Raw genomic sequence first — 27,897 nt, 5'->3', positions numbered from 1 at the left:
TATCCCACCTGGCTCTGATAGGATCTGAACTGGTTCTGATCCGATTCACATCAGTCAGCCCTGATTCCATCTCTGCTCTGTTTCACTGCTTTCTCTTCACCGTAAAAGTTTAATGTTCACCTGTCCGGACCAGAACCAGAACCCGGATCAGAACCAGAACCCGGATCAGAACCCGGACCGGGCCGGGTTTTATTTAGGGGCGCCGGTCAGCAGGGTGCCCCCCCCCCCGCAGTGTCTGATCTCTAGCAGCGCTGTGACGGTGTGGGAAGTGGGCGGGGCCTCCAGGTGAGCAGCTCATACCTGCAGCAGGTGTGTCTGGGAGTGGACCGGTCCGGATAAAAGCTGCGGCTCAGACACGTCTGGTTCTGTTCTGAACCGGCAGGATGGCGTCTGATTACAACCCGTACTGTCAGGTAAGGAGCCTCTGAGTGTGAAGACATGAGATGTTCAGTGTTAGATGATTGGAAAAGACGGAAAATGTTGATTTTACTGTAATTACAAGAAGTTATTATTGAAATGGAGAAATGGGCGTTAAATCTGGATTTAAGTTCTCAGTTATGATATTTAAAAATAAACAAAGAGTTGGAGCAGGTAAAGTGTATAACATTTTTATGGCTATGGTTGAAAAGTTACAATGGAAAATATTTAAAGTTGTTGATAAATGTCAGAAAATGTTGAATATTTTGAGATGCTGGCAGATAAAAAGTCAGTAAAACAGATTATAATAAGCAGCTAAAATCTGGTAAATTAGACATTAATCAGCCTAAGATTATAAACTGCAGCTTTTAAAGAATAGAAATGATGTTAGATTAAGAAAAACTACATTAGAACTAATATTGGTTAAATTGATCATTTTAAATCCATGTTGGGGAAAGAAAGAAAGAAATGAGGAGTTTTGGATGGAAAACTGAAAATAAAACATTTAAATGAGTCAAACACCAATATCGATTATTAAACCTGGATTTTACCAGAAGCAACAATAAATATGTCAATAATGAAATAAACGATCAATCTGACAGTTCAGTGCAATTATATTTACATAATTATCATCAATATGTTCACATTTATACTGATGCATCAGAAATAATGGAAAATATGATAATGTTAGTGAACCAGAATTCAGTATAAAAGGGAAAATGATACAGATGGAAATATTATTAATTTATTAGCTTTACAGTGATAGAAGACATAAACGATAAAATGTTCAGATTCAAGCTCTGCATTAAGTTTAACACATAAACAGATGGTAGGACGGACATTTATTAGAGATATTTCATTTATTTTCATTACTCAGATCCAAAACATGGTTTAATATTTATGTTTCAGCGCATATTGGAAACGAAGGAGATAAATGGCAATCAGATAAATTACAGTTAATTGAGGAAAGATATTGTTGAAGAGAAACTGAATGAAGTTTGGCAAAAGGAGGATGAAGATAAAACAGGAAGAGGTCAAAGGTCACACAGAAATTCAGAAGATTGTAGGAGAAGAACAGAAACGAGGAAAGAAGGAAACAAGGTGAAGATTTGGACATTCAGGCCTTAATTATACACTTTAAAATACAAAAAACATGAAAATGTGATCGTTGTGGAAAAATATGAAACAATAAAACATGTTAGAATGTCATAAATATGAAAAGAGAAGATATACGAGGAGAAAGTTAATTTATTAGATATTTAGAGGAAGAATTTAGGGAGTAAACATGCAAATAATTATTCGATTTCTAAAGAAAACTAAATTATTTCATAGAATTTGATTATAGTGTGTTTGTGAGTGAAGGCATGAGATACAAAGTTGTGCACAAGTTTGTATGTTTTACCTGTAAATGTGTGATTAGATCAAATTTATGGTAGAATATATGAATATATAGATGAGATCCGTACCAGTGGTGGTAATGCTACTAACACTTTCCTGCCAACCGCCATAAAACCGACAAGAAGAAGAAGAAGAAGAAGAAGAAGAAGAAGAAGAAGAAGGCGCCTCTGACGGGGTCAAAGTTCACTTACCGTCACGTTACACAAGCGGGCCGATAACAGCCAGGAATTCTGCTGTGGGGAAATATTCACTGTCTGTTTAAATCAGGGAGTCAAACTCCGGTCCTCTGCTGTCCTGCAGATGAGAACCAGGTAGAAACCCTGGAATGAACCGGGGTTAGCGTTAGCGTTAGCACCTCTGGTCTGCAGAGCCTTAATGACCTGATCATGAGTATTCAGGTGGTGCAGCAGAGGAACATCTAACAGGTTCAGGGCAGGACTGGAGTTCACACCTGTGGTTTAAATGACGTCATGCGTTAGCTGGACCGAGAACGGAGCTAGCTAAGAAGCTACGCTGTAAACTAACGGTAAAGTGTCCCAAACATTCTTCCTCCGACTTTAACTGCTCCATATGGGAGTCTGGTCAACACAACGACTTTGTTCACTATTATTATTATTATTATTATTATTATTATTATTATTATTATTATTATTATTATTATTATTATTATCATCTCTTCGTTCTTCTCTTTCTGTTCTGTGATTGGAGGAATTCAAATCAATGGGAGAAATCTCAGACTGAGCTGTGAAGTGAGGTTCGAATCCAGAGTTGAGCCCCGCAGGCCAGAATGTTCCAGGTTCTGATCGGTTCTGATCGGTTCTGATCACAGGTTCTGGATCACAACCTGCTGCTCCGGATGTAAAACAGTAAACTGTCCTCCGTCATGACGGCCGCCATCATTTTCAAATTTCAATTCAACAAGATAATTAATGATGAGTTTGCATCTTAATGATTTAATTACATTTTTGTAAATTGGATATTAAAAGAATTAGGTAAACATTTAATCAATTAATTAATAATATCATTATTTACAAGGCCTAGACACTATCTTTTTAATTTTCATTTTATTTTGATAATTTATCAAAATTATTTAAAAAAATAAAATACCTTTGTTTTTTAAAACACCCATGAATCTGACGCATAGCTACGTCTGCTAACAGCTGCTTCTCTGGGCCACTGGGGGTTAAATTGTGCTTCCAAACAATCTGATTGGACGCTGGAAAAGACTATTGAATTGAAAATGTTGCTTATTTTGTTATATTTTTTGATTAAATGTGATTTATTACAGACCCTGAACTGAACTGTATTAAGAATTGAAGCCATTCCCACTACTAGTTAACTTAGTTTTGTCCCTCTTGGCCCTCCATACAAGCCGTGTCGTCCGTCTGGGTGGAGCAGAAGTTGCTCTTCAGGACAAACCTGAGCGAAACGTCCAGAATTCACTGATGTTCATCAACCTGGAATAATCACAACGAGCAGAAATGAAGCTCCCAAACATCAGGGATCCTTCCTCACTGTGTTTTGGACCCGGTCGGCCCGGTTCTGCCACATTCCTGCTCCTCACCTCTCACTGTTAATTTAACCACAAATAGACGCAGGAAACACAGCAGAGCAGACGAGAATTTATTCATGACAGCTTCCTGTCGGAGACGTTTGGAGACATCAGAGACTGTGGCAGGAACCCCCCCCACTGGCAGGACGCCCCCACCCCCCGACAGGACCCCCCCCCACTGACAAACCCCCCCACTAACAGGAACCCCACCAGGACCCCCCCCAATCGACAGGACCCCCTTCACTGACAGGATCCCCCCCACTGGCAGGACCCCCCCACCCCCCACAGACCCCCCCCCACTGACAAACCCCCCCCACTAACAGGAACCCCCCACCAGGACTCCCCCAATCGAAGGACCCCCCTCACTGACAGGACCCCGCCCCCCGACAGGACCCCCCCCACTGACAGGACCCCCCCTCACGGACAGGACCCCCCTCACTGACAAGACCCCCCCACTAACAGGAACCCCCCCACCAGGACCCCCCCAATCGACAGGATCCCCTCACTGACAGGACCCCCCCGCCCCCCGACAGGACCCCCCCACTGACAGGACCCCCCTCACTGACAGGATCCCCCACTGACAGGACCCCTCCCCCCATTCACAAGACCCCACCAATCCAGTGCCAGGACCCCCCCACTGGAATTAGACTATTATTTAATTAAGATTCATGAGTTGAGTGACATTTTCAGTATTTGTAAAACATTTTAGTGATATAAATGCATTTTATTTGAACAACACCAGGTCATTAGTTAAAATGTAATAAAAGCCTCCAGCTCCTGTTTTTAACCTCTGACCCCTCAGACTGATCCCGCGACCCCTGCGGGTCCCCGAGCCTCCGCTTGAACCGCTGCTCCATGTCTCTGCGCGTGCCCGTGAGTGTTTCCACATTTGCGCGTGCCTTCAGTAGAAACCTGGCTGGGATTCAGGAAGCAGCCAATCAGAGGGCTCCTGGCGGAAAACACGGCGGTCAGGAAGAACCGGTCCGGACGGATTCGGTTCAGCACCTGCTGGCGCTCCTGGTTCTACTCCCGGCTCGGTTCCGGTTCGTCTGGGCCGCATTCCCATCTGACCCGGAGAGAGAGGCGGTACCGACGGACAGCGGGAGGCAGCACCTGAGCGGATCCCGACAAAGTGAACGAAACTCCGGCGGACACCTGCTGGTGCTGGCCGAACCGGAACCGGGGCGCCCCGCTGCGGGTCCAGAACCGATCCGGATCAGAAGGACTCGGTGGACTCCTGATGGGGGTCAGAGGTCATTTCTAGACGGATTACGGGTCTGGGAGGAAGAATGTCTGTGAACGAGCTGTTCACCAAGGTGAGTCCAGTTTACCTGTCGCACACCTGCCGTCCAGAACTCCGTCCAGCTTCTGACCCGTTCTGGGTCAGCAGAGCGGCTCTATCCGGTCCCGGTTCGGTCCGCTGGAACCGAACGTCATGGAGTTTCTGCGGGTTTTTGCGGCTGTGGTCCACCTGTTGCTGCCGGAGGCTGGAAGCGCCGCAGGTTGGGGGAAACGGGACGGAGAGGCAGGAAGAGGGCGGAAAACTGGAAAACTGCGGCGATGTGGAGCTTCATCTGGGAGCCGAACCCAGCAGGAGGGTCAGCAGAGTTCGGATGGGTTCGGAAGGTCAAAGTTCACCTCTTAAGATTCACACGTTGTTCAGATTAGTTTAAACACGGTTGATGTTGAGGAAAGTTCAGCGGCAGAGACGGAACAAAGGGATTAAAAAGAAAAGCCGGTGAGATGTGGGGCTTCCCGCGGTACCCGGATGTAGGAGGACGGTTCGGAAAGTTCTGATCAGTTCACAGGTTCCGAGTTAACCCCACCAAACTGGACTTGTCTGCGGTTCGGGTTAAATTCGGCTGTTTTCCAATGGAAATCTGAATGAGCCAGAGCTGAATCCCTGGAGTGGAACAGAACTGGGGTTCTGGTTCTGGTTCTGGACCCGGTCCAGCTGATGATGGGTTGTGAGGTCATGGTGGATCATCAGCCGGGTTCTGGAGAAGCGGTGATGAACCAGAACCAGAACCGACCCAAAGGCTGGTTTTGGTCCAGATGAAGGTTCTGATCGTTTGTGTCAATCAAATGTTTCTGACCCGAAAGTTTCTCAGTTCTGGAGGAGATGATGTTCTGGTTCTGGTTCTGGACCATCATGACCTCATCCGGTCCAGAAGGTGCTGACCTCAGCAGTAAAGGGGCGGGGCTAAAGGTTCTGCAGGATAATCCGGACAGAACCCCTGTGGCCCAGTTAATCCCACAGATTATGTCTGTCTGGTTTCTGGTTCTGATCCGGTTCTCATCAGATCCGTCTCATCTGAGGTTCTGGTTCCGTCTGGTCTGGGTCAACCACATCAGCAGATCCAGTTCCTGGTTCCCCTCGGGATTGTTGCTGCGGGTTTGGACCCGGACCGGGTCGGACCAGAACCGCTGCAGGTCTCTTTTGGTTCTGGTACCAGCAGGGAACCTCTGGGTCCAGATGATAATGCTCACCTGGCCTCTTTCCAGTCGGATCTGGTTCTGACCCAGTAGACTGGGTTCTGTTGCCGTTAGCAACCATCCAGCAGCCATGTTTCTCTCTGCGGGTCCATCAGAACCGACCCTCTGTCAGAACCCGTCCTGGTGTTTCACTGAGGTCTGGATCAGAACCAGCTGCAGGTGTTGACCTGGTTCTGGTTCTGCGCTCCGGGCGTGTCTGACTGTGACCTTTGACCTCTGCTGCTCAGATCAAAGTTCCTCGCCAGGCGCTGTGGCGCGCCCAGGGCTGCCGTCGCCATGGCGACGCAGCAGGGGGTGGAGTCTGAGGGTGGAGCGGCTGGGTCGGGTTTCAGTCAGAACCAGAACCTCTTGGAGGTCTAGTCCAATCCTCCTGCCTGCTTCCTCAGCTGCTGACCTTTGACCTGGAAGGAAAAGGTTTTTGTTAACATCTGAATAGTGTGGAGTGTTTTCTGCTCAGGATGGAAAGCAGCTCAGGTCTGGGCTTTGACTAGGCCATTGTAACCTTGAATTTGATCTGAGCCTCCACCCAGCATGATGCTGCCACCACCACGTTTGGTGCCTCCTCCCCACTCAGACCTGAGCGCGGTCTCTCTGCAGCTCCTCCAGAACCGCTGCAGACTGACGCCCCGAAATAAAACAGAAAGCAGCCGAGTCAAGAAACACGCCGCACTTTTCAGATTATAGCTGCAGAAAACGTTAAACTGATTCATTTTCCTCATTTCAGTTGTTCACACAAAATAATTTAAGGGACGTAAATACACACACACACACACACACACACACACACACACCCCCACACACACCTACACACACACACACACACACACACACACACACACACACACACACACACACACACACACACAGCTGATAAAAGGGAAACCTCCATGTTTGCCATCCAGCTTCTCCCTCTGTGCCAGGAGGAAATGTGTGTGTGTGTTAGTGTGTGTGTGTGTGTTTGTTAGTAGTGTGTGTGTTTGTTAGTGTGTGTGTGTGTGTGTGTGTGTGTGTGTGTGTGTGTGTGTTTGTTAGTGTGTGTGTGTGTGTGTGTTTCCTGCTGAGAGCCTGCCGGCGGCACGCTGCTCTCTGATTGGCTCCTGCCTCTGTGTGTGTCCCAGATAAACAGGCTCTTATTGTCCCCAGGCCTCTGATTGGCCGAACCACAGTGTGACCCGGCAGAACCAGAACCTCAGATGCTCCAGAGCTGGGCTGTGATTGGCTCCTGTGGGTCATGTGACCACAGGTGACTCACCTGCATGTAAACATGATGGAAATGAGCGGCGGCACATTTACATGCTGATGTCACTTCCTGTGGTCTTGGTTGCCTTGGCAACAGCAGCCGGTCCGGTTCGGCAGAACTTTGGACCAGTAAGATTCAACAGCAGGTTCTCTGGTTCTGACCCGGTTTGCTGTTTGCATCGGATCAGAACCGTTACTGGGTCGGAGGGGTTCAGAACCAGACTGCTGTTCCCCGCTCCTGGTTCTGGGTCAGATCTGGATCAGAACCTTCCTGGTTCTGGGTCAGGAAGTCGGTTCTGACCCGGCAGGGTTCAGCAGGGGGAGCTGGACCCGTTGCATTGTGGGATATGTAGTTCTGTGCTGCCCGGCCCGGTTCTGACCTGTGGAGCTGAAGCTTCCAGCCTGTATGTAAACATGTGGACCTCCATCAGAACCGCTGACCCGATTAGCCGGAGCCGACTTGATCTGCAGAAACTCATCGACACTCAGAGGTTCTGTCAGGGCCCGGATCAGAACCAGACGATCGGATCAGAACAGCTCATCACCATCCAGATGTTCTGATCCAATGAGCATCTGATCAGAACTTCTGGTTCTGATCAGATGGTTCTGATCCAGCTGAGGCTGTAGAACCAGAACCATTCTGGGAACAGATCGGTCTGTTACCGCTGGCAACCGCCGAGCTAGAATTCTGCAGAACCAGAACCAGAACACATCCCGGATCTTCTGGACCAGGAGTCCAAAAGAATCAGAACCAAACAAACAGAACTTTCTCAAACATTTGGACCCAGAAGCAGAAGGAGACATGCAGTAGAACCTGGTGGGTCGGGTCCAGTAGGCCCAGTAGAACCAGTATATTCTCTGGTGTTGATCCCAGTCAGCAGCTGGGAAACTTTCCTTCAGTTTCAACAGGAAGTGCTCCTCCATAGTAAAAGCCCTCAGCTGTTTCACTTCCTGTTTGCACTTTCAGGTCTTCCTGCTGCAGGCGGTTCTGGTTTTGGTCCAGATCCGCTCCTCTAACATGTGGCCTGCTGTGGGTCTGGTTCTGTTTCAGCTGACCCGGTTCTGGTTCTGTTTCAGCTGACCCGGGTCTGGGTCCCGGATCCGGACGATGTGTGGAAAGCTGCAGAAATCACCAGAGACTACAAGGAGGGCGAGGCGGTTCTGCACCTGCAGCTGGAGGACGGGACGGTGAGTGGTTCTGGTACCAGACGATACCACCTGGTACCGTCTGGGCCAGGCGTTGGTTCTAACAGAGGTCAGCCATGTTATTGATTATTGATGACGATCAGCTGCTTTGTTAAGCATAATAAATCAGGATCACAGGGTACTGATGAGTCAAGATGGCTGCTGCTCATGAGGTCAGAGGTCAGAGAGACGTAAATGTGGTTCAAAACAGGAGAAAAGTTCTGGAAACGAGCGAATCCAGAATCCTCTGGACTTTCCGGATGTTTCCTGGAAGCTAACGAGTTAGCTAATGAGTTAGCTAACGAGTTAGCTAACGAGTTAGCATCCTTTATTCTGACAAGCTGGAAAATAAATGACTCATTCAGTCGTATTAATTAGTCACTGACAATTAATCCAGTAATCGATTCATCTGATTAATCATTTCATCCCTGTATGATCAGGACCCAGTAGGATTCAGTGGGACCCAGTGGGATTCAGTGGGACCCAGTGGGATTCAGTGGGACCCAGTGGGATTCAGTGGGACCCAGTGGGATTCAGTGGGACCCAGTAGGATCTAGTAGAACCCAGTGGGACCCAGTAGGATCCAGTAGAACCCAGTGGGATTCAGTGGGACCCAGTAGGATTCAGTGGGACCCAGTAGGATCCAGTGGGACCCAGTAGGATCCAGTGGGACCCAGTAGGATCCAGTGGGACCCAGTAGGATCCAGTGGGACCCAGTAGGATTCAGTGGGACCCAGTAGGATTCAGTGGGACCCAGTAGGATCTAGTAGAACCCAGTGGGACCCAGTGGGATTCAGTGGGACCCAGTGGGATTCAGTGGGACCCAGTAGGATCTAGTAGAACCCAGTGGGACCCAGTAGGATCTAGGAGAACCCAGTGGGATTCAGTGGGACCCAGTAGGATTCAGTGGGACCCAGTAGGATCCAGTGGGACCCAGTAGGATTCAGTGGGACCCAGTAGGATCCAGTAGGATCTAGTAGAACCCAGTGGGACCCAGTGGGATCCACAGTTTGCTACCGTCTTTATCAAACTGTTCAGACGCCTGAAGCTCACCGGGCTCCCTGATTGGCTGCCCTGATCTGAAGCAGTTTTCCTTTTATGGGCGTCGGACTGTAAATGATCCAAATCAGACCTGAGCTTTTGACCCGACTCTGTGGCGTCTGACGTGTTGCTTCCAGGATCTGTTATTTCAGCTCATTTCAACCTTGTTAAATAATAAATCTGTGTTTAGTCATCCTCGTAGTTATTTTGTCCTGACAGCTGCAGCCGTTAAACCACGAAGGAAGAATGTTTTTATTGTTTTATGACTTGTTGATTTTCAGCTGCAGTTCAGAGGAAATAAATCAGTTCCTCCGTCTTTATCTCGGTTCAGGTCAAACATGTTTCAGTATTTAGCTGTGGACAGAAATATGAGACGCCAAGCAGAAACGGCTCCAACATGGCTGCTCTGGGTCCTGACTGTGTTGTGTTCTGGTCCAGCCCCTGGAGTACCAGGTGGGTCCGAAGGCCAACGCCCTGCCGTTCCTCAGGAATCCCGACATCCTGGTGGGGGAGAACGACCTGACGGCTCTCAGCTACCTTCACGAACCCGCCGTGCTGCACAACCTGAGGGTCCGCTTCCTGGAGTCCAACAACATTTACACCTACTGCGGTCAGTCCGCCCAGAACCAAAACCTTTCTGACCCCCTGGGCCACTTTCATCACACTTTATCATTTCCTGTAAACATCTTTCATTATAAGTGATATTTTAATAAAACAAATTTCTAAATATTTTTTCTTAATTAAAGTTCCTATCCTGTTGTGTTTCACTCTTTAATGTGATGGCTCCCTTGTTATTGATCATTTAGTTACAGTGAACCCTCAGTATTCATGGTGGTCGGGGACAACAGGTGGCAGCTAGCAGCTAAAATACCTGAACTCCCTCTAAAAATAATTCTATTTTAATAGAAATAGTACATGCTCCTTAATATGCAGAGTAGAAACCACCTTAGCTCCACAGCAGAAGCTAATGTCTTTCTGATCTCTGCTGTTGGGGGTTCAGCCAATCAGCTCAAATGCACAAAGGTTCACGGTAAAACGTCCTGATCACACGTTGAAGCTCCGCCCCCTGCAGTCCTTGGATTTAAAACTGGAGTTTTTCTGCAGACTCCAACACACTCTGTGTGTTTGGTGCGGACTCTGCCAGCCCTGTCTACAGACAGTTGAGATTCCACAGTCCAGCGTTTGCAATTCTCCTGACAAATTTCTTAATTCGCACAATGTCAGCCATGGTGTCAGCAGACGAGGAGAACGAGCTCATTGGCCTTTAAGAAACAGAAGAATAGAAGAGTAAGGATGTAGGTCACTGGTGAAGGAAATGAAGACAAAGGACAGCGACCAACATTTGAAAACCAGAAAGTTTGATGAGCCATTTGGGCGCCCAGCCTCGTCTCCCATCCACAGGGTGTAGTTACCACGCTGTGACTGGTTGCTTAGCAACACGCTCTACATTATCACCTCTGTGTTGCAAACAAAACAGTGATTCTGTGCCACACTGAGTATGCAGTCGTTACGACCTTAGCATGTACGTCCGGTGGAATGAAGGCAGTGAAGAGCCTTAATGTCATTTCTATCAGATCGCTAACGGCTCAGATGATCTCGGCTTCCTCCAGAAGATGTTTCTCCTTAATGATGTCTCTGGGTTCCAGGTATCGTCCTGGTGGCTATCAACCCGTATGAGCAGCTGCAGATCTACGGGGAGGAGGTGATAACCGCCTACAGCGGTCAGAACATGGGGGACATGGATCCTCACATCTTTGCCGTGGCCGAGGAGGCGTACAAACAGATGGCCAGGTACGCCTGAGGCTGAAGCACCTCCAGGTTCAAGGCTTCACAAATTTCTCTGAGTGAAACAGAATAAACCTGGTCACATGAACACCTTTGCCTTATTTACATTAGAGATGAGAAGAACCAGTCAATGATTGTGAGCGGAGAATCTGGAGCAGGAAAGACTGTTTCGGCGAAGTACGCCATGAGATACTTTGCCACGGTGGGCGGCTCCTCCAGCGACGCCAACGTGGAGGAGAAGGTTCTGGCCTCCAACCCCATCATGGAGGTCAGAGATGTTCAGCTCTTTCTAGAGAACCAGACATGAGCCAGTTTACTCTGGAGTTGCCTCTATGCCAATTACACTGTCTTTAAGACATGGCAAAGATTTAACAGCTAATGTCTTCCTCCCAACTAACTTTCCCTTCAGGCCATCGGGAACGCCAAAACCACCCGAAACGACAACAGCAGCCGCTTCGGCAAGTACATCCAGATTGGCTTCAGCAGACATTACCACATCATTGGAGCCAACATGAGGACCTACCTGCTGGAGAAGTCCCGCGTCGTCTTCCAGGTGAGTTCTTCTCCCTGCAGCGCACCCTGCTGCCGATCCACTGCTGCTGCCTGAAGGTCTATCGTCTCTTCTCCAGGCTGAAGACGAGAGGAACTACCACATCTTCTATCAGCTATGCGCCTCAGCCAGCCTGCCAGAGTTCAAAGACCTCAGTCTCAGTGAGTCTGAACGCTGGAGACGTCCAGGTCTTCATCAGAGGATTCTGATGATCTGCTAATTTCTCTCATGTTCTCTCAGTGAGTGCAGAAGACTTCACCTACACGTCTCTAGGAGAGAACATCTTCATCGAGGGAGTCAACGATGCCGACGACTTCAAGAAGACCAGAGAGGCTTTCACGCTGCTGGGTAAGACATCTCCTTCAGCCGGAGGAGTGTGAAGGGGGAACTGTGTGTGTGCATGCGTGAACTCTGTGTGTGTGTGCAGGCATAAAGGAGAGCAATCAGAGCAGCATCTTTAAGATTGTGGCCTCCATCCTTCACCTTGGCAACGTGGAGATCGTTTCTGAGCGGGACGGAGAGTCCTGCCACGTCGCAGTATGTCCCCCAGCAGATCGGAGACTCTTCGGGGTTCTGTCGGTGCTCTGACTCGGTTCTGTTTGTGCTGCAGAGGAACGACGTCCACCTGCAGCACTTCTGCAGACTGCTGGGTGTGGAGCTGAAGCAGATGGACCACTGGCTCTGCCACCGGAAACTGGCCACCGCCTCAGAGACGTTTGTGAAGACCATGTCCTGCCAGCAGGCCGTCAACGCCCGCGACGCCCTCGCCAAGCACATCTACGCCCGGCTCTTTGACTGGATCGTGGAGCACATCAACAAGGCGCTGCACACCTCCACCAAGCAGCACTCCTTCATCGGGGTTCTGGACATCTACGGGTACGTGGCGAGCTGGCAGAGCGCCCCCCAGTGGCGGCTCCACATCGTGTTAACTCTGTCCGTGTTCCTGCAGGTTCGAGACATTTGAGGTGAACAGCTTTGAGCAGTTCTGCATCAACTACGCCAACGAGAAGCTGCAGCAGCAGTTCAATTCAGTGAGTCCTGCAGAACCGACCCGGTCAGAGAGCCCTGGCCGTGTTTCTCACTGTCCTGCTGTCCGTGTCCACAGCATGTCTTCAAACTGGAGCAGGACGAGTACATGAAGGAGGACATTCCCTGGACACTCATCGACTTCTACGACAACCAGCCCTGCATCGACCTGATCGAGGCCCGGCTCGGCATCCTGGACCTGCTCGACGAGGAGTGCAAGGTAACCACCTGGTTCTGCTGGTCCCGGCTTCCGTCCTGACTGAGGTTCACTGCTGGAGAAGCAGATTTCTGAGGGACCAGAACCAGTTTCTTCTTCACCTGGACTCTAACTGGACTTTGTTTTTCAGGTTCCAAAAGGAACGGATCAGAACTGGGCCCAGAAGCTCTACAAGCAGCACTCCAGCAGCGGACACTTCCAGAAACCCAGAATGTCCAACACGTCCTTCATCATCATCCACTTCGCTGACAAGGTGAGCAGAACCGGGTCGGCTGCCGGGTCCACAGAACCAACTTCAGGGAACTTCACAGTCCAGAAGAGTTGAAGTGGGACAAACTTAGAACTTGGATCAGAACCACAGTATCCGTCATACATAGAGTGGAATATGTAGCTTTCATTTCCTGTGGTTCTGGTGCTTTTCGCTCACAGAGAATGAAAACCCAACATTTAGAACCTCAAACAAATATGTAGTGGGACATTTCTCCAGCAGAGGGCAGTGTGACTCAGGTTCTGATTGGACTTCAAGGTTTTTGTCTCCTCTGCTCCCTCCTGATTGGCTAAATCCTGCAGGTGGAGTATCAGTGCGAAGGCTTCCTGGAGAAGAACAGAGACACCGTCTATGAGGAGCAGATCAACATCCTGAAGGCCAGTGAGGTAGGAACCAGAACCAGAGGCAGGTTCTGACTGATCCGAACCCAGTTTGGACCGCTCTTCTTCCTGTTTCCTCCCAGTTCCAGCTGGTTGCTGATCTGTTCCAAGACAAGAGTGACGCTCCGCCCTCCAAATCCTCCAAGGTGAACGTCCGCTCCCTGAAACCGGTTCCCAAAGTCCCAAACAAGGAGCACAGGAAGACCGTGGGACACCAGGTGAGTCCGGTTCTGGTTCTGCACCGACATTCTCTCAAGGTTCTAGTTCTGAAGGTTGGTTCTGTTTCAGTTCCGCTCGTCGCTCCACCTCCTGATGGAAACCCTGAACGCCACGACACCGCACTACGTACGCTGTGTCAAGCCAAACGACTTGAAGGAGGCCTTCTCGTGAGTCTGTGTTCTTACTGAACCACTCGGTCCAGAACCACCAGGATGGTTCTGGTCAGACCCATCCAGAACCAGCAGGGTGGTTCTGGTCAGATCTGACCAGGCTACAGAGCTGCTGGAGGAAAACTGTTGAGAGAATGAAGATAAATGTTATTGCTTCATGCAGCAGGTATCGGATGGGTTCAACAGAACCAGTTTAAACCGAACCAGGTTCAACAGAACTGTGTCCATCAGAGCAGAACTTTCTGTGAGTCAGTGATTCTGAGTGACTTGGTACCGGCTGGAAGTTCCTGGTGTGAACTAGGCTATGAGGTTCTGTGGTTCTGATCAGCTTCATGTTCAGAACCAGAACCAGTGATCCTGCGGTGCTCTCAGAGCCCTCAGGGGTTAAACTGCTCTGGTTCTGTCTGGGTTCTGCTCTGCAGCTGATAAACATCAGTGAGGAATGTGATCTGAGCGTCAGAACTAATCTAATTTGGGTCACATGTTTTGGGTCGGGCTGGACTCTCAGCAGTCAGTCGGCCGTTTCCAGCGGCTGTAGAGGTTCTGCTGATGTCCACCAAAAAGATGAGGTGAAGTTCTGACCCGACCCGACTGAGAGTCCTGATTGTGCTACAGTTTTAACGTGTGTGTGTGCACATACAGGTTTGACTCCCGGCGGGCTGTGCAGCAGCTCCGGGCCTGCGGGGTCCTGGAGACGATCCGGATCAGCGCCGCGGGATACCCGTCCAGGTGAGGAGCATCTTCATCACCGTTAACTCGGCCTGCTGTGGGTCATGTGACTGCCAGGTAATCTGGAGTGTGTGTGTGTGTGTGTGTTTGTGTGTGTGTGTGTGTGTGTGTGTGTGTGTGTGTGTGTGTGTGTGTGTGTGTGTGTGTGTGTGTGTGTGTGTGTGTGCGCGCGCAGGTGGACCTACCCCGACTTCTTCAGTCGGTACCGGGTTCTGATGAGAAAGTCAGACCTGACATCAGCAGACAAGAAGCAGGTGTGCAAGAACCTGCTGGAGACGCTGATCAAGGTGAGACATGGCTCAGATGAAAACAGACTGCTGCTGGACCCGGCCAGTTCAGAACCTTAACCTCTGGGTCTGAATCACCCAGAACCAAGAGGTTCTCCAAAGACCTGGAACCAGAAAGATCTCAGGTCCAAAGGTTCTGTTTGGGTTCATCAAGTTCTGTTCAGTCAGGTTAAGCAAAGACGGAGCAGGCCTCTTATCAGAACATCTTTTTGTTTCTGGGTCAGTACTGACCCGCTCTGTCTGTCCTCCCACCAGGAACCAGACATGTTCCAGTTCGGGAAGACGAAGATCTTCTTCCGGGCCGGCCAGGTAGCCTACCTGGAGAAGCTTCGGACCGATAAATTCCGCTCTGCCTGCATCAAGATCCAGAAGACGGTCCGTGGCTGGCTGCAGAGGATCCGGTACCGCCGGGTCCGCCAGGCCGCCATCGGCCTGCAGAGATATGGCCGAGGTTACCTTGCCCGCAGGTGAGCTGTCCTCCTCGGCCTCTGATTGGCGCAAACAGATTGTAGCGTTGACAGCTGCTGTTCCCTTCAGGTATGCAGAGTTCCTGCGTCGGAACCGGGCCACCCTGATCTGTCAGAAACAGTACCGCATGGTCCGAGAGCGGAGGGAGTTCCTGAGGATCCGGCGGGCCACGGTCACCATCCAGGCCTATGCCCGAGGCATGTTCACCCGCAGGATCTTCTGGGAGGTACGGAACCGGACAAACAGCCGTACTCCGGGTCAGGATCGGGTCAGAGGCAGCAGGTTCTGTAGTACCGACTGGATCTGGGGAGTAAACGGATGCTTCAGCTCCTCCTTGTTTATTATCTCCTCAAGAGTTCTCAGGTTTCAAACTAACAAAGTGAAACAGATTAAAAGTGAAATGATTAATCAGGAAATGATCAAAATGTCATCAGCAGCCAAGCAGGAATTATCTGGGATTATGTGCTGTTCTGGAGCTGCCAGGCACAACCAGAACCAAAACCAGGCTCAGGCCTATGTGCTCATCCAGAGTTTCAGGCAGCTGAGGTGGGGACTCGAGTCATTAAAATCAAGACTTGACTTGACTTGAAAAATGCTGAAAGGCTCTGACTTGACTTTGACTTTCACATCATTGACTTGGGACTTGACTTGAAGCTCTTTACTTGAAAAGACTTGATAGTTTACTTAAGTCAAAAATTTAAACCACATTATTTATAAAGTGGCCTCATTAATTTTTCACTCATTCCATACCGGCGCAGACCGTCACTCAGTTTTTTAACACTGTATGTATAGCATAGTGCGTAGCTGCAGCACAACCAATCAAATTAACTGGATTTAAAAATAACAACAGGTAAAAAAAACGAGAGACGAAAAAACGCTCGAAGCAGATATGCTCCTGTGAGTAATTTCTTTTGGGTACATCAATCATGAAATATCCAACTAAAAACGGAGTAAAACATGCAAAATCTGCAAGACCAGGATCTCAGATGGAGATGCAACTTCCAACTGTTTGGTATTTGAAGTTGCACAAAGAGGTACTTCCGCTTACCTCTTTTCACCAAGCTCCCAAAATTAAAGAAATCTACACCGATTTACTGGCTGGTTGATTTATCGGTGCACACCTGACACACGTCAATGTCTGTTCGGTCACTGTTGCTTCACACTTTGCTTTGGTATGATGGAGCGTTAGGGCCAGACTGGGAGAATTTGGTTTCCTTCTCTGAGACTGGCTAGCTAAAGTCATGTTAGCAACACTGGGTTACGTTAGTGATACCGCTTATCTTTCACCTCTATGCTATGTTTAGCCATGCTGTATAAATCCAGTGATTCAAACGTATCGACATTAATGTGCACTGTGTTAGCTCAGGAAGCTAATGTTTACCGCATTAGCTCAGGAAGCTAATGTGCACCGCGTCAGCTCAGGAAGCTAATCTGCTCCGTGTTAGCTCAGGAAGCCGGTGGACAGTGAGCGGGTCCGGATCAGAAAGCAGGTTCTGTACTGAACTCAGGGAAGATAAATGTGACCTGAACATTAGGTCTGTCCCATCATAATGATGATCAGGGTCCAGTTCCATCACAGGATGAATGGAGGATTCATAAGGGAAACTGTGTTTTTTACACCCCTTTCCCACCCTGCTCCTGTTGTATTTTCCCATAAATATCCCCTCCTCCCCCCACAGCTCTTACATTAGTTTTACTGCCCCCCTCCTCTGACAGTAGCATCGGACAGACATTTCCCATATTCTCAAATCCAAAATTTGACAGGTATATGTATATTTGAAGACATCTATGTTGAGAAATTATATTGACAGTCACTCAATATGTACACTTCATGCAGTCAGTGTATTAAGTCTACTCTTTTTTCCAGTTACAACTCTTCAAATGGCTGCATGATGGTCGTTGAAATACCATCTCCAAGTGGTTTAATTTTGCTAGAAAACCAATCAAAACCCAGTAATTTTGCTCTCCTTCAGAAATCGCTGTAAAATTAAAAAATTGTACAATGTAAGGATCCTGAAGGTAACGCTGTGGGGCAGTTCTGCGTGTTTCTGGATGGTAATGCAGCTCATTATTTGGTGTCTTGGTTAGTGATTCTGGCAAGTTTGATTTATACAAAATGTTTTCATCAATACTGAGATGTGAAATTGGCTGTAGATTTAACTCACTTGGACTGATGGATATTTATTTTAGCATCACATCCAAATTCAAAACCAGTGTTCTTTATTTGCAATAAGTGCATTTCGTGTTTGATTTTTAAAAATAACACATGGTCTATTATTTACATATGGCATAACTAACTGATGCTGAGCCGGAACATCTGAGAAATGATCCGAGTTCTTCCTTTAGATCAGCTTCTTCTCTAAGATGGCCCAATAATTAGAGTTCTGCTCTGTTGGCTCCCCCTGCTGGTCGCTGCGTGTACTGCAGCAGCAGACGGTAAACAGGATCATGTGGATGGAACAAAGACTGGCCTTGTTCTACTGGGTCAGAACATCCCGGAGGTTCTGGAGGGAAACAAGAAATGTTTCCAAATAAAGATGTCGTTCTTACTGCTGAGGATAGAAAAATCTTTTCAGTTTTCTTCAACTGAGCCCAAAGTAAAATAGTAAAGTGGTTAACTTTTAACAGAATGAGTTACATATTTCTGTTCTACAATATTTTAATTTTGATTAAAATATTTAATTCTGTTTATTGTTGAGCAGAAAAAATTCCAGTAACTAAAATATCTAAACTATGAGACTCATGACTGCTTTTATTTTCTAGATATATTCTGAATAGAAAACATCCATGATAATATAAGAGTCTAAAGCTGTGACATATTTTTTATTTTGAAAGTTTAAATGAATCCCTTGTTGATTGCTAGTTTAGGCTCAGCCTAATCCAGCCTACTAAATCTAACTCATGTAGACTCTTATTTTGAAGGATAAATACTTCCCTGTTGATCATTGGTGTTGATCAGTAGGAGCTGGAATCCGTCTTCTGTTTATAGTTCTTCCTTAAGCTGGAGGCTTTTATTTTGAAGAAACTCCTGGTGTTTCCATGTTGCCTTTCCTCTGTTTGGTGCTGACTGCTGGTTCGTCTGCAGTTCATGCTGCACCACAAGGCCATGCTGATCCAGAAGCACGTGCGCGGCTGGCTGCAGAGGAAGAAGTTCAGGCGGGCACGCAACGCCGCCATCATCATCCAGTGCGGCTTCAGGAGGATGCAGGCCAAGCGGCAGCTGAAGCAGCTGAAGATCGAAGCGCGTTCCGCTCAGCACCTCAAGAAGCTCAACACGGGCATGGAGAACAAGATCGTCCAACTGCAGAGGAAGATGGACGAGCAGGTACCTGTGCACTCACACGGTTGACCTGGTTGTTATACAGGTCACCCAGGTCATTCAGGTTCCAGGTCATTCAGGTCATTCAGGTCATTCAGGTCACTCAGGTCACAGCCTCCAACTCTCTGTCGCTCTCAGTCCAAGGAGCTCAAGACCCAGAACGAGCATCTGGTGACGGTTAACGTCTCGCTGGGGTCAGAGGTCACCAAGCTGCAGAAGCAGCTGGAGCAGATCCGCATCCAGCAGCCTGACGGAGGCCAGGTGGAGTCGCTGCAGGAGGAGGTGGAGAGGCTGCGGGAGGAGCTGCAGGAGGCGCAGGCCCACAGGAAGAGGATGGAGGAGGAACACGGCAGCGAGAAGCTCAGCCTGAACCAGGTGAGAACGCAGCAGGACGCATCCATGGAGGACTCGGCTGACCTCTGACCTCTGAACTCTGCTCTGCAGCGGGTGGGGGAGCTGGAGGCAGAAAACGCTCTGCTGAAGGCGGAGAAGGACCAACTGAACCGACGGATCCAGCAGCAGGCCAAGAACTCTGCAGGTGAGCCCGCCTCCGTCTGGAGGCCCGGTGGTACCGGTCCGTGTTCCCTCATGACCCGCTTCCTGTTTGTCCGCCAGCCGACGAGAGCAGCGCCTCTCTGGAGACGGAGCTGAACCAGGAGCGGGAGCGGTACCAGAACCTCCTGAAGGAGTTCTCCAGGCTGGAGCTGAGAAACGACAACCTGAAGGATGAGATTGCTGTCCTCAGGGTGAGCTGGACCAGACCGGTTCTGATGACCCGACCCGGACCGGTTCTAATGAGTCGACCCGGACCGGTTCTGATGACCCGACCCGGACCGGTTCTAATGAGTCGACCCGGTTCTGATGACCCGACCCGGACCGGTTCTGATGAGTCGACCCGGACCGGTTCTGATGAGTCAACCCAGATCGTTTCTGGTTTGAGAACCGGTTCTGGGTTGAGAACTGGGTTGGGTCAACCAGTTCTGATGACCCGACCAGGACCGGTTCTAATGATCTGATCTGGACTGGTTCTGATTATCCTGACCCGGACCAGTTCTGTTGAGTCGACCCGGACCAGACCAGACTGGTTCTGGTGCCCCTGACTGGATCAGAACAGGAGTTTGGTTCTGCCACAGGCGGCGGGCCGGACCGGGTTTTTAGATCCATCCAGAACTTTGAATCAGAAAACGACCAGAAACGAAACAGCAGTTCTGGTTCTTCTACAGACCGATCAGTCAGACGTTCTGGGTCTCTGATCGGATCCTTTAGTCTGGATCAGGACTACTGGACCACGTCTAACAGAACCAGAACCAAAGTTCATCAGTCCATCTCTCCCTCCAGTTCCAACCCGGCCACCACAGGAACCCGTCCAACCAGAGCAGCCTGGAGCCGGACTCTAACCCCCCGTCCGTGTCCATGTCCGAGGTCGGAGACACCGAGGGCGCCATCGAACTGGTGGACGTGAGTCGGGGGGCGGAGCCTCGTGAGTACAGGTGTGTTCTGTTCGGATGAGGTCCATTCTGTGTGCTGCTGGGTTTTCAGGAGATGGGAGTGGAGAACGCTGCCATGGACATCAGCCTGTTCCTGAAGCTGCAGAAACGAGTGAGGGAGCTGGAGACGGAGAGGAAGAGGCTGCAGGTCAACCTGGACAAGATGGAGGAGCTGGCAAAGCCCAAGGTGAGCGGGACGGTTCTGCTAGTGCAGCCTCCGGACCCGGAGTCCAAGCAACCAGAGTAACTCCTGATCTTCCTCTGAAGGGTCCGGAGCCCAAGACCCCAACGCCTGATGTGGCAACAGGAGATCTGGCCTACAACAACCTGAAGGTACCAGAGCAACCGGAGCCGATCGGGTCCTCAGAGATCCACGTGGTTCTAGATGATTCTGCTGCACCAACACCAGTAAAACCAGTCACTGCACAGAACCAGTCCAGAACCGGTCTAGTGGTTAGTGTTGTCACGGTGATGGGAGTAATAGCTCATCCACCAATGAGAACAGGCGAGACTGAGACGTCAGGGACAGATGGCAGAGAGACACGCCGGCTGTAGATTTACGCAAACTCGGCAGAACTGACCATGATTGAAATGTGTTAAGAATGACAGAGAACCGCTCCAGGTCCGGTCCAGGTCCGTTTCAGTTCCGATCCACAACCGGTCCAGATCCGGTCCAGGTGTGACCAACAGTTGCTGTGTCTGATCAGCGGATGATGACCACCCGTCTCAGCTTGGTTGTTGTCTGCGTGTGAAGATGTGACACAGCCAGTGTTCACCTTTGACCTCTGCAGAACGGCCCCATTCTGACTGATGCTCCATCAGACAACCAGCTCATGGTTGAACTCTGGGAATGAATTATTACCGAACCATTTCCTTCTTCACCATGTAAAATATCAACAGCATCAGGGGAAAAACTGTTGGTCGACCTGAAAATTCCCAGAATGCTTCATTTTACCTACAACATGACCAGCCCCTCCCCCACACGTTGCCCAGCCCGTACTAATCAGTCTGGATGAGACGGACTTCCCTTTCCTGGATTTACCTCATCAGTTCAGTAATGTGCTGCAGTGGAGCCACCTGGTGGTGGGGGTGAGACTTACAGGATTAATTACAGGAAACATTTTCTAGAGTTGTTCATGGTTTAAACTTTCTTTAGCAAAGTAGCTAAAAATGTAAAATAATTATCATGTTGAATGATCATTAAACTACAATAATGTCCGATTGTAACCAGTGAACCCAGTTAGTCTGGATGGTAACAGCAGCTGTTCCTCATCAGAGACAGGAGCTCGAAACTGAGAACAAGAAACTGAAGAACGACCTGAACGAGCTGAGGAAGATCATCGTCGAGCGGGCGTCGCAGGACAGCTCGTCCAATGAGCTGCGGGACGGATACAACCAGCTGCTCGGTCAGCTGAAGTCGGCCAACGAGGAGCTGGAAGCCCGGAAGGAGGAGGTGCTGATCCTGCGGACTCAGATCATCAGCAACGCCGAGAAGAACAGCGAAGCCAACGTGAGTCTCCATCGTTCAGTCAGTGTGGAGAGGAAACTGGTGATCCAACATGGCTGGATGGAAGCTTCCAGCTGCTGCTGCATCCTGTTCACCCTTCATAAGAATCTCACTCATGTTTCTAATCAGAGATGCATGAATACAGAATCAGTTTATAAAATGATAAACTGAATCCATGTTTTCATCATGTGAATGTTTTTACCGTTTCACTTGGTCATATTTCTGTCTAGGCTTCCTCCCTTCATTATGACCAGTTAAAATGTCCTCCATGTCCTCTTGTCTCTGTCTGATCAGGAAAGTGAGGTGGACGGACGACTGGACAACAGCAAGGAGCCGCTGGACAAAGATGAGGCCCTCAAGTAAGTCCTAAGAGAGACTGGAGTCAGATTACAGCAGGACTGTTTCCTCTGGACGGGTCAGGGTCCCTCTGGACGGGTCAGGGTCCCTCTGGACGGGTCAGGGTCCCTCTGGACGGGTCGGGGTCCCTCTGGACGGGTCAGGGTTCCTCTAGACGGGTCAGGGTCCCTCTGGACGGGTCGGGGTCCCTCTGGACGGGTCAGGGTTCCTCTAGACGGGTCAGGGTTCCTCTGGACGGGTCAGGGTCCCTCTGGACGGGTCGGGGTCCCTCTGGACGGGTCAGGGTCCCTCTAGACGGGTCAGGGTCCCTCTGGACGGGTCAGGGTTCCTCTGGACGGGTCAGGGTCCCTCTGGACGGGTCGGGGTCCCTCTGGACGGGTCAGGGTTCCTCTGGACGGGTCGGGGTCCCTCTGGACGGGTCAGGGTCCCTCTAGACGGGTCAGGGTCCCTCTGGACGGGTCAGGGTTCCTCTGGACGGGTCGGGGTCCCTCTGGACGGGTCAGGGTCCCTCTAGACGGGTCAGGGTCCCTCTGGACGGGTCAGGGTTCCTCTGGACGGGTCAGGGTCCCTCTGGACGGGTCAGGGTTCCTCTGGACGGGTCAGGGTCCCTCTGGACGGGTCAGGGTTCCTCTGGACGGGTCCGGGTCCCTCTGGACGGGTCTGTTTCCTCTGGACGGGTCAAGGTCCCTCTGGACGGGTCAGGGTCCCTCTGGACGGTCCGGGTCCCTCTGGACGGGTCTGTTTCCTCTGGACGGGTCTGTTTCCTCTGGACGGGTCTGTTTCCTCTGGACGGGTCCGGGTCCCTCTGTCTTTTGTCCCAACACTCTGCTTCACCTGCTGCTCCTCAGTCCAGAAGCTTTACAGCTGCTGATGTCCAGCGCTACGTTGCAGTTGTGATTTTGTGTTTTCATCCTTGATGTGTTTGTGGCCTGTTGGCGTCTGTATGTTTAACATAATAATAATAATAATAATAATAATAATAATAATAATAGTTATTATTAGAGAACCTCCATCAGGCTCAATTTTCCTAACAGAACTGGCGCCTCCTGCTGGTTATGTGTAAAAACTACAACAGCAGCCAACAGAACCAGAGGAGGTTCTGGAAGTTCAGCTCAGGTTCTAGATGAGAATCAGTGAAGTGGATCTTCTGTGGTTCCGGATCGGAACAGCGACCCGGTCCAGGCCAAGTTTGTTTTAGGGTTTCGGACCAATGAAGACGAGTTTGTTAATGAAACCTGTGAAGCTGCTCCTCATGCTGACTGTCTCTGCTGCTCTGTCCTCCTGTCTGTCTCCTGTCCTCTGCTGCTGGACGCCAGTAACCTGCAGGACTGGTGTCTTCTGAACGAGGACGGCGAACTGGGCCTGGCCTACCAGGGCCTCAAACAAGTAGCCAGGTCTCTGTGTGCTTCCTGCTAGCTGCTAGCTCCTCCTCCCTCTGCGCTCTACACGCCTATCTGTGTGTGAAGTTGTTGTGGTGGACCTCTGGTTCTGGTTCTGATGTCTGGATGAAGAGGCCTTTCATCCGGAGTCGGTCCGGTTTGTCCAGCCGACGTCTCCTGGTGTAACTGAGCTGTGTGTCCTGCAGGCTGCTGGAGGCCCAGCTGCAGACCCAAACCCGGCAGCACCGGGACGAGCTGGAGGCGCTGCACACCCAGATCGAGCTGCTGAAGGACGACCTGGAGAAGAAGCAGGAGCTGCTTGACTACATGTCCGCTCTGTCCCCCGAGGCCAAGGTGGACTACACCGTCCAGCAGGAGCTGACCCGGCTCACCAACAGCAACCTGGTGAGCACCCTGGACCATCAGAACCGCTGGCCCGACCCGGTTCAGCCAGCCTGACCCGGTTCTGTCTGCTCACAGGAACTCAAGGGGATTGCGGAGAAAATGGAAAAGAACGAGAGGAAGCTGAAGAAGCAGCTGAGGATCTACATGAAGAAGGTCCAGGAGCTGGCAGGTAGGGGGCGCCAGCACTGTGTCCATGGTGGACATGTCCCTCTGGTCCTCAGCTTGATCTGTCCATCCTGATGTCAAAGGGGGACAGGTGTCCACATGGGACATGTTTTCTCTGGTGTCTTCATGTGGACGGAGAAGCTTCGTCTTTAACAAACATGAATGCATGTCTTCATGTCTCGGACTCGACATGTCTCTATGTCTGTCTCTACCTGACTGGTTCTGGTTCTGGTTCTGCAGCTCAGGCTGCGGCTCACGATGTCGATCAGAACAAGGATGACAAGAACAAGATGATCCGCCAGGAGACCCTGAAGAGGAAGGACAAGGACTTCGAGGGGATGCTGGAGTACCTGAAGGAGGACGAGGCCCGGCTCATCAAGACCCTGATCACAGGTGAGACCGCCACTGGACCTCAGGTTCTGACCGGAGGCAGGACCGGATGATGTCAGAACCACGAGTTGGTACCAGAACAAGGTTTGAACACGTAGACTGGGTTCAGAGGTCAATGAGTGATCCAGAACCGATGCCAGCGTTTGGTCGTCAGAACCAAACCGGACCTATTTGATGCCTGATGAATCAGAACCTGAAGTAGTTCAGAACCTGGGGTTTGTTGTTCCGTCCTCAGACATCCGACCCAGCACGGTGTCGGCCACCGTCCCCTGCCTCCCCGCCTACATCCTCTTCATGTGCATCCGCCACGCCGACTACATCAACGACGACCAGAAGGTCGTCTCTCTGCTGACCTCCAGCATCAACGGCATCAAGAAGGTCCTAAAGGTCTGTCTCTCACACACACACACACACACACACACACACACACCCTGCTGTCTGAGAGGCAGCCTGGTTCTAACTGTGTTCCTGTTGGTTCTGCAGAGGAACAACGACGACTTTGAGATGATGTCGTTCTGGTTGGCCAACAGCAGCCGCCTGCTGCACTGCCTGAAGCAGTACAGCGGTGAGGAGGTGAGCTGCTCCGTCTGAGGAGCGTCAGGAACGTCTCCTCCGTCTGAGGAGCGTCAGGAACGTCTCCTCCGTCTGAGGAGCGTCAGGAACGTCTCCTCCGTCTGAGGAGCGTCAGGAACGTCTCCTCCGTCTGAGGAGCGTCAGGAACGTCTCCTCCGTCTGAGGAGCGTCAGGAACGTCTCCTCCGTCTGAGGAGCGTCTGGAACGTCTCCTCCGTCTGAGGAGCGTCAGGAACGTCTCCTCCGTCTGAGGAGCGTCAGGAACGTCTCCTCCGTCTGAGGAGCGTCAGGAACGTCTCCTCCGTCTGAGGAGCGTCAGGAACGTCTCCTCCGTCTGAGGAGCGTCAGGAACGTCTCCTCCGTCTGAGGAGCGTCAGGAACGTCTCCTCCTCTGAGATGATCTGTCTGGTTCTCCTCCAGGCCTTCATGACCCAGAACACGCCCAAACAGAACGAGCACTGCCTGAAGAACTTTGACCTGGCCGAGTACCGGCAGATTCTGAGCGACCTGTCCATCCAGATCTACCAGCAGCTCATCAAGGTGGCCGAGGGCATCATCCAGCCCATGATCGGTGGGTCCCTGCTGGGTTCTGGTTGGGTCCCTTTATTCATTGGTCCATCTGGGTTTCTGGTTCCATCTGAGTCATGAGGATCAGTCATCAGGTTCACCAGATGGGTCTCTTTCTGGACCTCAAGGTTCCAACCTATGTCTCTACTCTTAGTGTCGGCCATGTTGGAGAGCGAGAGCATTCCCAGCCTGGCCGGAGTCAAGTCCATGGGCTACAGGAACCGCTCGTCCAGCATGGACATGGACGCGGACGGGCCCACCACCTACACCCTGCAGGGCCTCATCCGGCAGCTCAGCCAGTTCAACAGCATCATGAGGGACCACGGACTGGACCCTGAGGTGGTGGGCCAGGTGGTCCGCCAGCTCTTCCACTGCATCAACGCCTTCACCCTCAACAACCTGCTGCTGCGTAAGGACGTCTGCTCCTGGAGCACGGGCATGCAGCTCAGGTACCACCAGAACTCAGACCGGAGCTCAGACCGGAGGTTCAGGTCCGACCGCTGGAGTCTGACTGCTGCCCCCTGTCTGATTGTTCAGGTACAACACCAGTCAGCTGGAGGAGTGGCTGCGAGCCAACAACCTGTTCCAGAGCAAAGCTTCGGCCACGCTGGAGCCCATCATCCAGGCCGCCCAGCTGCTGCAGGTCAAGAAGAAAACGTCTCAGGACGCCGAGGCCATCTGCTCGCTGTGCACGGCTCTGACCGTGCAGCAGGTCAGTGGTTCTGCAGCAGGTCAGACGTTCTGCAGCAGGTCAGACGTTCTGCAGCAGGTCAGAGGTTCAGCTCCACACCTGGCTGCTCAGCTCTGAATGGATCATGATGAATTAAAAGCGTCTTTAGTTTGTGATCCAACAGTAAAGTCTTGATTTGCTGGATCTGAGCAGCAGCTTGATGTGGTTCCACCGTTTAGATTTACTGTCACAAAAGTTGCTCTACTCCAAGAACGTCCTAAACATAAATGGAGTCAAAGAAACATGAAGATCATAAACACAACAGTGATGAAGATTTTATAAAATGATGAAAGAAAAGCAGGAAAACAGAAACGATTAGAACCAAGAACAGAACCGTGTGGAACTCCAGAGTCCTGTTGGCTGAGGAAGGTCAGCTGATGGAGTCGAGTTTAGAAAAGAAACATCTGTAATATTCTCCCAGTTAGCCGCTTCGGGTCCGACTGGTGGACCTGAACATGGCAGCAGGTTGTGACCACTTCCTGTCTGATTCCTGCAGATCGTGAAGATCCTGAACCTCTACACGCCTCTGAACGAGTTCGAGGAGCGGGTCACCGTGTCCTTCATCAGGAACATTCAGGTCAGTCTGAGCTGAAACCGACCTAGTCAAAGTCTGGGTCCTGATTCCTCCTCGGACATGTTCACCAAGTGAAACCACAAGAGTTCAGGAGGAACTTGTGTGTTTTCTGACTGACTGTTTGTCTCTGCAGAGTGTCCTCCAGGAGAGGAACGACCCGCCGCAGCTGCTGCTGGACACCAAGCACACCTTCCCCGTCCTGTTCCCCTACGCCCCGTCCGCCCTCAGCCTGGAGGCCGTGCACATCCCCGCCACCCTGGGGCTGGACTTCCTGGTCCGGGTTTGACCCCGCCCCCTGGGGCTGGACTTCCTGGTCGGGATGTGACCCCGCCCCCTGGGGCTGGACTTCCTGGTCCGGGTTTAACCCCGCCTCCTGGGGTTGGACTTCCTGGTCCGGGGCTGACCCCGCCCCCTGGGGCTGGACTTCCTGGTCCGGGTTTGACCCCGCCTCCTGGGGTTGGACTTCCTGGTCCGGGGCTGACCCCGCCCCCTGGGGCTGGACTTCCTTGTCCGGGTCTGACCCCGCCCCCTGGGGCTGGACTTCCTGGTCCGGGTCTGACCCCGCCCCCTGGGGCTGGACTTCCTGGTCCAGTGTGGCCCCACCCCCTCAGACTGACGCTCGGCACCAGCCTTCATTTCCTTCCTCTGGTTCTTCCAGGTCGATCTCTGACCCTTCAGCAGAATCGGGCTGTGGTTCGGCCCGGTTCTGCTTCTCTCTAGGTTTAGTTTGAGGAAGGAGGCGGAGCCAGTGACCCAGGAGGGTTAAAGGTCATTTCCAGGTTCTTCCAGATGGATGTTGGATAGAAGCTCCGCCCCCCACCCCTCTCTCTCAACCAGAACCAGAACTCTAAACCAATCAGAACTCTTCATCCTCCAGATTTCTCACTAATCAGAACCAGAAGTTACCAAAATAAAAGCATGTTAGTCTGCTTCCTGTGTGATTCCTCCAGCTGTGGTCAGGTTTAAACCAGCTGAACTTTCTATCATCTGTAATAAAAGTTTTAATATTTCTGTGTAA

The 27,897-nt window shown here is 50.8% G+C and overlaps 1 protein-coding gene across 3 annotated transcripts; it reads left to right on the top strand.

Moving 5' to 3' along the window:
* The first annotated feature begins 304 nt into the window (after positions 1-304).
* Positions 305-27,897, top strand: myo5b (myosin VB). Of its 3 annotated transcripts, none has more exons than XM_081613428.1 (39): positions 305-413; positions 8,180-8,290; positions 9,767-9,938; positions 10,975-11,119; positions 11,225-11,381; positions 11,523-11,666; positions 11,743-11,824; positions 11,904-12,011; positions 12,091-12,200; positions 12,274-12,539; positions 12,613-12,694; positions 12,769-12,909; positions 13,037-13,159; positions 13,477-13,560; positions 13,638-13,772; positions 13,843-13,940; positions 14,586-14,672; positions 14,848-14,959; positions 15,215-15,426; positions 15,497-15,653; positions 18,513-18,752; positions 18,885-19,121; positions 19,191-19,284; positions 19,362-19,492; positions 20,085-20,204; positions 20,286-20,420; positions 20,501-20,566; positions 21,510-21,743; positions 22,035-22,099; positions 23,683-23,881; positions 23,957-24,050; positions 24,287-24,439; positions 24,672-24,823; positions 24,920-25,009; positions 25,429-25,579; positions 25,730-26,024; positions 26,113-26,287; positions 26,802-26,882; positions 27,013-27,897. In XM_081613428.1, the coding sequence occupies exons 1-39, from the start codon at positions 384-386 to the stop codon at positions 27,163-27,165; spliced, it is 5,421 nt and encodes a 1,806-aa protein (XP_081469554.1). In that variant the 5' UTR covers positions 305-383; the 3' UTR covers positions 27,166-27,897. The 3 variants fall into 3 exon arrangements, with proteins under 3 accessions (XP_081469554.1, XP_081469556.1, XP_081469555.1); XM_081613429.1 differs by lacking the exon at positions 305-413 and adding an exon at positions 4,014-4,683; XM_081613430.1 differs by lacking the exon at positions 21,510-21,743.

This window comes from Poecilia reticulata, chromosome 12, assembly GCF_904066995.2.
Source record: "Poecilia reticulata chromosome 12, P_reticulata-male-v2, whole genome shotgun sequence".
NCBI lineage: Eukaryota > Metazoa > Chordata > Actinopteri > Cyprinodontiformes > Poeciliidae > Poecilia > Poecilia reticulata.
The sequence above is the reverse complement of the archived record's forward strand: the minus strand, read 5'-3'. Positions and strand labels throughout refer to the sequence as shown.

Excerpts from the sequence above, each read along its gene's own strand:
- myo5b (XM_081613428.1), top strand. The coding sequence starts at position 384 with ATGGCGTCTGATTACAACCCGTACTGTCAG. Across the intron at positions 19,285-19,361 it reads GCAGGCCAAGAACTCTGCAG|CCGACGAGAGCAGCGCCTCT; the intron begins GTGAGCCCGCCT and ends TTTGTCCGCCAG. Across the intron at positions 23,882-23,956 it reads GGCTCACCAACAGCAACCTG|GAACTCAAGGGGATTGCGGA; the intron begins GTGAGCACCCTG and ends GTCTGCTCACAG.